Genomic DNA, 9093 nt, shown 5'->3' on the forward strand with positions numbered 1-9093 from the left:
CCCACCACCTCCCATCTGGCAGCCATCAGTCAGTCTCCATATGTACAGGTCTGTTTCCACTGTTTATTTATTCTTTGTTTTCTAGATTCCACATGTAAGTGAAATTATATGGTATTTGTCTTTCTCTGACTTATTTAGCATAAGGCCCTCTAGTTCTGTCCGTGTTACCTTAAATGGCATGATCTCATCCTTTTTTATGACTCAGTAATATTTCTCTCTGTGTGTACACCACATCTTCTTCATTTGTTCTTTTATCAGTGGACACTTAGGGTACTTCCACATCTTGGCTTTTGCAAATAATGCTGTAGTAAACATAGGGATGCATATATCTTTTCAAATTTGTGTCTTCATTTTCTCTGGGTAAATACCCACTGGTAGAATTCCATGGTCTTTCTATTTTTAATTCTTTGAGGAACCTCCATATTGTTTCCCACAGTGGCTGTACCAGTTTGCATTCCCACCAACAGTGCAAGAGAGGGTTCCTCTTTCTCCATATCCTTGCCAACACCTCTTATTTCTTGTGTTGTTGATTTTAGCCATTCTGACAGGTGTGAGGTGACAGCTCATTGTAATTTTGATTTGCGTTTCCCTGATGGGGAGTGATGTTGAGCATCTTTTCATGTGTCTGTTGGCCAGCTATATTTCTTCTTTGAAAAAAATGTCTGTTCAGGTCCACTGCCCATTTTTTAATTAGTTTGGTTTTTTTTTACTGCTGAGTTGTAGGAGTTCTTTATATATTTTGGATTTTAGCCCTTTATCGAATATGATTTGCAGATAACTTCTCTCATTCAGTAAGAAAGTGGTCCAGTTTCATTCTGCATGTAGCTGTCCATGTAATTTTCTAGGGTCTGGGTTTTTCTTCATCACCCCAGGCCACCTTCTGTGTGTAACTCCCTTAGGATGAATTTTCACAGGTCTGCAGATATTTTAGCCGAGTTCATAGTTCTGCCCATGTCACAAGGCCCCTGCAGCCATGGCGCAAAGGAAGGGACCAGAACCTCCTGTCTGGCCCAATAGGCCTGGGGGACCCCCTCCTGTCACTGCTTGCCGGAAGCAGCCACACCAGCCACCACCTACTTCCCAGGGTGACCTGCAGGGCTAGACAGCATTTACAACATAAATTATAAAGAGCCATGGAGAATTGTATTGCTGTCTGATTCTGAGGGAGCATTGCTGGCTGATCCTGGAACAGGGCCTAGAGCGAGAGACTCCCTCGGGCCCCTCCCTCAGCTGAGGCATTAATGCAAAACACACCTCTCACCACAGGCATTTAAAGATCAAAAGAGGCCAGAAAAGCTTCTAAGAGCCAGGTCTGCCTGTGCTCACAGACTTCCAGCGTCAGGACAGATTGGCCTTTGCAGTGATTTCAGGTGTGTCCAGGAAGGCAGCCGTAGAAAGCATCTGGTCCACTCATCTGTAGACCACGGCTCCTAGGAGAAGCACCTAGGGGTGTGGACTCCCTCAGACGTCCATAGGAGAGGAAGAACTAGACTTCTGTGTGTTGAAGGCCTTCGTGTGCCTGACCCCACTGGAGAAATTCGACATTCGTTAGCTTGCTTAATCTCCTTAACAGATAAGGGAACAGAGGCTCAGAGAGGACCATTTAGCTAAAATGTGGTAGGTCGAGGTTTGAAATCAGGTCTGATTCTGATAGGTCCTTGTAGGACCCTAGGACCCAGGGGAGACCACGGTTGCTAATGGAGCATACCTTGAGCTCAGCTGACAAGTTACCAAACTGAGTCAAAGATCATCTTGTTACTCTCCAAACCATGCCAGGTCCCTCCTGATTATCATTTGACTCTGATCCCTCCCTTCTGTCCCATCAGGCACCACTTCCCTCCCCAGGACCTGTCAGCCTCACCTGGGCATCGTCTCTGGTCTCCTTGCCTAAATCCTGGCACCTTCTGAACCACTCACCCCACAACCTTGGGAGTGAGTCACACCTGACCACATTCAAACTTTCATGTGGTTCTTCACTGCCCTCATAACAAGGCCAAGCTCCTTGGGATGGCTTTTGGGGTCTCCAGTCATCTGCTTGTCCTCCCATTCTCAGGCCACTCTGAATTTCTCACCTTTCCTCTCTCCCATTCCCTCTTCATTCCTATCAGGATGATGAACCACCATTTCTTTGAGATCCTGATCCCATGTCATCTCCTTTGATCTGAACAGCTTTATACCTTGTCATGCTTAATTCATGCAGTAACTATTTACTGAGCACTCACCCTGTACTAGGTAGTGGGGAAGCGCAGCCCCTGTTCCATCCCTGCACTGCATGGGAGACTAGGTACTCAGATGGATGAGCCAAGGGGATGTCATCAGTGATCAGCCTCTGCAGCTGTCTGTGTGTGGCCACTTGCAGGGCTTTGAGACTTTTGTACTGAGGATGGCATTTCCGGTCACCCTGAGAACCTCAGGTAGACTCAGAGACTTAGGCCATCCAGGCAGGGAAAACCCTGAGGAACTGTTTCCACACCCCTCATCTCAGAGATGGGGAAACTGAAGACAGAGAAGGAAAGGGCCCTGCCTGTGCCATTCGTCAAGCCAGATGCTTCATGAAGACCTGGGTCCCTGATACCCAGGCCAGCCCAGCCTTGGCGCAGAGCCCCACTGAGGATTGGAAAGCAGCAGAGAGCCTCTGGGAGACAACGCCTCCTCTCATGGTGATGGGTAGGGGCTTTAGTACTGGGGGAGGGACATGAACTGGCCACAGCCTGGCGAGCCACCACACTCACCTTTCTCTGTCCTCTGCATAGATGCCGCAGTGAAAGATGACATGAACAGCTACATCAGTCAGTACTACAATGGGCCCAGCAGTGGTGAGTCTGTGTCCAGGGCCGGTCTGCACATACCAGAACCTCTCTGTGGCCCCACGCAACCCCTAATGTTGAGAGTGGGGACAACTCGGCCTGGCGTGCCCATCTCCTGTTGCCTGTGAACCGTAACTGCAGGCAGAGTTCAAAGACCTGGAGCTTTAACTCCCAGCCAAGTCCAGCACCCAGCTATGGATGTCAAGGGTGGAGTACTCCGTGATTACCAGTGAGGGCTGCATGTGGGACCCTCATATGAAAGGGGGGCTGGAGGTTAGAAATCTGAGTGACCTCAGTGCCTCTCAACCTGAGACCCTTTCAGCATGATCATGATGGGGGTGAGGTAGTTGGGTTTGAGGAGCAACAGGTGTGGGGCATGTCCTTGCTCCAGTTACATTTCATTCTTGCACTTGAAAGAAGTTTCAGGGGAGCCTAGTGGTTTCCACTTACGGGAAAGGTTGAATTTTAAAATAATACGCAGGCCTATTGCTTCTCAGCCTTTTGGCTAAGATCAAGTGTAAAATAATACGCAGGCCTTCAGTGTCTTGTTTCTCCTTAGCCAGTGTTAAACCTTATAGTTTGTATTTCACAGCCTTCAAATCCTTATATATTCCTTTGTAAGACTAGAATGTTACATTGTGTGACATGTATAATGCATTGGATTTTTTTCTTCTCTATAATTTAGCCCCCTCAAGATCTCTTTTCTCCCTCTCTTTTTCAAAGCTTCATCCAATCTGCTGATTTCAAACACCATCATCTCTAGCTCAGACCTCTCACCCAGTGCACTCACCCCACAACTTGCCCTCACTGTGCCTGCCCACTGTAACTTGGCCCCTGGATACTTTTCACTTAAAGACCTTCTGAAGTGTCCTCTGTCCTCCCCCTGCAATGCATCCTTCAGGGATGAATCAATCTTCTGAAGACACAGCTCTGATCATGTCACTCTCAGACTGGCCCCATTTAAAACTTTGAATGACTCCCCCTGACCATGAAACCCAAATTCCTTGTCCTGGCACCTCATGCCTTCTGAGTTAGGATGTTGGCATTAGTAACCCCAGCAGCACTGTGGTTTAACTAAATCAACAAAGGTCCATGGCAGATCATCCAGGTACTCTGCTCCCAGGTTGTCATCTTTCCTTCAGCACCCAGTGGGCAGAACAGCTACCATCTATTCTAGAACATTGCTGACTGCCAGGCAGAGCAACAGCCGTTTACCGTTTATATAGATGCCACAGATCAGTTCTCACAGATAATTGACCAGTGCATGTCCCATGTCCACACAAGTTCACCAAGACGAGGGCAGGGCATAATCCTCCCTCAGGGCAGGCCAGCAAACATTGGGAAATTGGACCACAGACCAACCCCCCCTACCCCCCCAGCAGAGCCCAGGCACACTCACTGTCCACCATTCAGGTCAGAGCCACCCGCATCAGGGCCTGCAGAGGTGTGGCATAGGGAGAAGTGTTACCAGCATCCCCTCCTTTCTTGCAGACAGTGGTGTTCCAGAGCCAGCTGTGTGTGTAGTCACCACAGCTGCCATCGATGTCCACCAGCCCAACATCTCCTCTGACCTCTTCTCAGTCGATGTGCCCCTGAAGCTCAGCAGCAATGGCACCCGTGCAAGTGCCACCTCCGAGAGCGCCTCCCGCTCTGCTCACAGCTCCGTCACCCGGGCCCAGAGCAACAGCAGCCAGACACTGGGCTCTTCCACAGACTGTAGTACCGCCCGTGAGGAGCCGTCCTCAGAGCCCAGCCCCTCTCCTCAGCCACTGCCTCTACCACCCCAGCAGCAGATGGCAGAGGCCACGGTCCAGGACCTGCTGTCCTCCCTATCAGAGGACCCCTGCCCATCCCAGAGGGCCTTGGACCCAGCCCCTGTCACCTGGCCCAGCCCAGCGGGCTCGGCCCAAACCAGCCCCGAGCTGGAGCACAGGGTAAGTCTTTTCAACCAGAAGAATCAGGAGGGCTTCACTGTCTTTCAGATCAAGCCTGTCATCCACTTCCAGCCTGCTGCACCCATGCTGGAGGAGAAATTCAGATCTTTGGAATCCAAAGAGCAAAAGTTGCACAGGGTCCCTGAAGCCTAGAGCCTCCAGGTGGGCTGCGTGGGAGGAGGAGGGAGAGCTATCTGGATGCTCTCCTAGAGCCCCAGAGGCAACCAGGGGCATCACTCAAGGCCTGGGAGCCCACCTGGCCTCCCTCAGGGTGCTGCCTGCCTCCAGGGAGGTGTCACCAGGCCAGGAGGCCACATGCCTCAGACCTCAAAGCCCAGAGCTGGCGCCTCCTCTGGCCCTGCTCAGGGGAGGGTGGTGCTCATGGCTGGGGTCTTTTTAAACCATTTTTATAAAAACCAGCCTGTGGCCCAGCTTCAGCAGGGTAGAGCGCAGGGGCAGCCCAACCTCTTCCGTTGCCTTTGTTCCTGGCGCCCACCCCAGACCCTTGGGAACAGCACTGTGAGCAGGGGCTATCTAGCCCCACCCCCAAGCCGTCTTTTCTGGGAATCCTGGGTGGAGCCGACACAATCATACAAAGACCACCATCTGAGCCTATTTCATTCATCCTCATTCTCTCATTCGGCATGAGCATTTCTGAGTCTTTTCCAGACAAGTCTAGTTTTCACCTTCATAGGACATAATGAGATGAATCTGGAGGTGGGTGGGAGGGTCACTGGGGGGGGTGGGGGGACAGCTGTTTTCCAATCTTGGCTTTAATAATAAAAACCAACTGCACTGAGACTTCTGGTTGGCAGAGGTTTTCCTTTGCAACTGCTAGCCCAGGTGAAGAAGCATGAGTGGGTTTGGGTTGGCCTGGCCTGGGGTAAAGCCACCCAGGTAGGCCCAAGCCGCACCCAGCAGCTCTTGAGGCCTCTACAGAGTGGAAGGAGCCCTGGACCCCAGGCGGGAAGTTCTCACACTGCCTGGCTGTGTGACTGCACTGGTCTCTTCCCGCTCCTTCATCTCCCCACCAAAACAGAGCTTGGAATTTTGCCTTCCTTGCTGACAACACCAGTTCCCACACCCAGTTCCCTGACCCAGGTCTCCATTCCTTGGGGACCTCAAACTCCAAAGGTCCACAACCGAGTGTGGTATCTTGCCTGAAGCCTGCTCTTCCTCCCAGGTTCCCAGCCAGGGCACCATCATCTACCCAGCTATTACCATGCATGGCATGGGCATCATTGGCTCCCTCCTCATCCCTCACAAGCAGTGGTAAATCCTGGCCATTCGGCCCTTCAAAGCACCTGCCTTAAACCCCATCACAGCCTTGCTGAGGCCCAGGCGCCGCTGCTGGTTCCACATTCCACTAGTGGGTCCTTCCAGGCTGATGAGCCTGCTGCGTGTCTCCCTCGCTGAAAAGCCTCCAAGGAATTCTGTGTTTATAACTGCTATGTTTTGTTTTATATGTACACAAAAGGGAAGACTTAATTCCAAGGGCTCCCATTGCCCCAGCTGAACTTCTCAGTGTGTTCATAGCCCCTTCCACTTACCTGTCCTTCTGGCTACCCTCCCAACCTGTTCTTTGTCCCCTCCACCTTTAGGTTCTCACTGTATCTCACTAGTCCCTCACTATAGTTCAGGGTGTCCTCAGGACTTCTGTGTCCTCCTGTGGACTCATCATGATAGTGCAGTGATCCCATGGCTGGGTCAGCATCTGCTTCCCTACCTGCCTCCCCTTGGTCCTCAAAAACAGGGATCAGGCCTGAGTCCCATTAGGACCCCAGAACTGTGCATAAAAGGCCACAAGCTTGGGCAGAGCCACTTGGGAAAGATGGCTAAATTATAAGGTATGACCACATGCAGGCAAAGAGCATCCGCTTGATTCCTGGGGAGATGAGCAGTGTCCACTTGAGCCATTTGGGGGAGTAATCTGAGGCATTCTGAGTGGCTAGCAATGTCATTACAGTTTCTGTTACTGAGCTCTCCACTAGGGCCTCTACTGGAGCTCCTTTAAGCCTTCCAACAATCCTGTGAGGCCAGTATACAAGCCCTGTTACACAGATGGAAGAAACTGAGGTTCAGATAGGTTTAAGAGACTTTCCTGAGGTCAGACACTAATAAGAGAGGCACTGAACCTGGAGCCCAAATCCACCTGGTAGTGTGTTGAGTGCTAAGGCTCCCAGCTTTCAGAGCTTTTGGAAGCAAAGCGGTACTCTCAGCTTTTGCCACATAATGGGTGGAGGGTATTACATGATTTATAATCTCTAGGGTAGGAGCCATAAGGGTCTGTAATTAGTGGTCTGCACCTGCTGGACTAGAAACAGCTACTGTCCTCAGCCAAACCCAGCTTGCTGAGCTCCCATTGCCCCAGCTCTTAGGGTACCCCAACAGGTGGTGGAGCCTGCCCTGCACCAGAAGTGAGACCCCACTCCTAGCCAGCACTCGCCTCTGCTCTGGACTTCTACTCCAGAGAAAACCACAGGACAGGGAGGAGAGCAATGGGGTAAGATGCTAGGCAAGTGGCACCTGCTCTCTGCTTCAGTTTCCCCATCTAGAAATGGGGTTTACAGAAGAGCTCTACTTTCGAAAACTGATTTCTTAGGGAATTTGCAAACTGCTGTGAGGTGAAAGTCTGCCTGAGCACTCAATGTTGGCCTCATGCCTGAACGGGCCATACCAGTGTTAGCATTGCCCCATGGGCCAATTAAAACTGAGGACAGGGGCGCCTGGGTGGCTCAGTCGGTTAAGCGCCGACTACGGCTCAGGCATGATCTCGCGGTCCGTGAATTCGAGCCCCGCGTCAGGCTCTGTGCTGACAGCTCAGAGCCTGGAGTCTGCTTTGGACTCTGTGTCTCCCTCTTTCTGACCCTCCCCCGTTCATGCTCTGTCTCTCTCTGTCTCAAAAATAAATAAACGTTAAAAAAAAATTTTTTTAAATAAATAAAACTGAGGACAGAGATACCAAGAGGAGGTCCTCTCAGAGGACAGAGCCCACAATCATAGCATTAGAGAGTGCACACAGATGGAGGAAGCCACTTGCTTGCCTGGGGACAGGCATGGGGTGGAGTCCCAAGGCCTGGAATGCAGGAGGAAGAGGGTAAAAGCTTTGGCTTTCACAGCTCCCCTGGGTGCCATAGCCCAGAGTTATGGTTGGTGGGCAGCTGGGGGTCAGTGGAGATGGAGCCTGAGCACTCCCTGGGAGGTTTGCAGCTCTGGGAAATGGTTTCCCCTTACTCATCCACCCTTTCACAGAGCCCACTCTGGTGCCCTCCCAGAAGGGAATAGAGCTTAGGTAAGAGCCCCTGTCTCTTATGAGCCAATGAGGGGGTGATAACAATAATGGCTCCCATTGATTCACTTCCTGTTGTCACAGGTGCTCTCTGCAACCTTCCCTCTTTATCACAATCTGCAAAGTGGCATTCTTTTCCTTGCTTTCCAGAGGAAAAAACAGGCACAGAATGATGGATTAAATGACCTGCCCAAGGGCACACAGCTAAGTGGTAAACTAGTGGCAGGATTCAAACCCAGGTATATCTCAGTCAGATGTCATGCTGGATATGCTGGATTGAGCTTCCTGGAATTAAACTGGGTGTCAATAAGAGAGCAGGAGCTAGGGGCACCAGGGTGGCTCAGTCAGTTAAGCCAGTTAAGCCTCCGACTCTAGATTTCCATTCAGGTCATGATCTCACTGTCTTGAGATAGAGCCTGGCAAGGGGCTCCGTGTTGGGCATGGAGCCTGCTTAAGATTCTCTCTCTCTCTCTCTCTCTCTCTCTCTCTCTCTCTCTTTCTCCCTCTGCCCCTCCCATGCTCACACACTCTTGCACTTTCTTTAAAAAGAAAGAAGGAAAAGGTGGGGGGGAAGCAGGAGATAGAAATCTGGACTCAGCCCCCAGGCCATTCATCAGCCCACATGGCCCTCTCAGTCTAGAGGTACCAGCCCACTGTGTCTGCAGAGTGCCATGGCCTCTTTTGCAGAGCCAGCCTCCCTGCTCAGCCTTTCCACCGTAGCTGGAGATGAGCCAATCCTGCGGCCAGGGTGCCACCCTGACAAGAGGACAAGGTTCAGAGCTAGCAGGGCTACTGAGCAGCTCACAGCAGAGCTGGGCCAGAGCCCTGCAGACCTGGTTCAAAGTCTGCCCAGGACTGGAGAGCTGTAAGGCCCTCCTCCACTGAAGAACGTACCGGCCCCTTACCTGCCAGCTCGGTGCAATGCATCTAACCCAAGCCTTGGCTTTTCAGATCAAGTCCACAACTGTGGGGATTTTCATAGATCCTGCATGGTCAGAGGCTAGTGGTCTGGAATTCTCTTTAGTGTGGTGGGTATTCATTCCATCCATGACCCTCAGTTCAG

General features: G+C 51.3%; 1 protein-coding gene across 1 annotated transcript in view; it reads left to right on the forward strand.

Moving 5' to 3' along the window:
• Positions 1-5470, forward strand: part of TMEM266 (transmembrane protein 266) — a 124965-nt gene extending 119495 nt beyond the window's left edge. The window contains exons 10-11 of the mRNA XM_053888818.1: positions 2754-2816; positions 4299-5470. Coding sequence (XP_053744793.1) covers positions 2754-2816; positions 4299-4894 — 659 coding nt within the window. The 3' untranslated portion in view covers positions 4895-5470. The remainder of the gene's footprint in view (positions 1-2753; positions 2817-4298) is intronic.
• Positions 5471-9093: the final 3623 nt, after the last annotated feature.

Source organism: Panthera pardus, unplaced genomic scaffold (genome assembly GCF_024362965.1).
Source record: "Panthera pardus isolate Hobbes unplaced genomic scaffold, ASM2436296v1 HiC_scaffold_24, whole genome shotgun sequence".
Classification (NCBI taxonomy): Eukaryota; Metazoa; Chordata; class Mammalia; order Carnivora; family Felidae; genus Panthera; species Panthera pardus.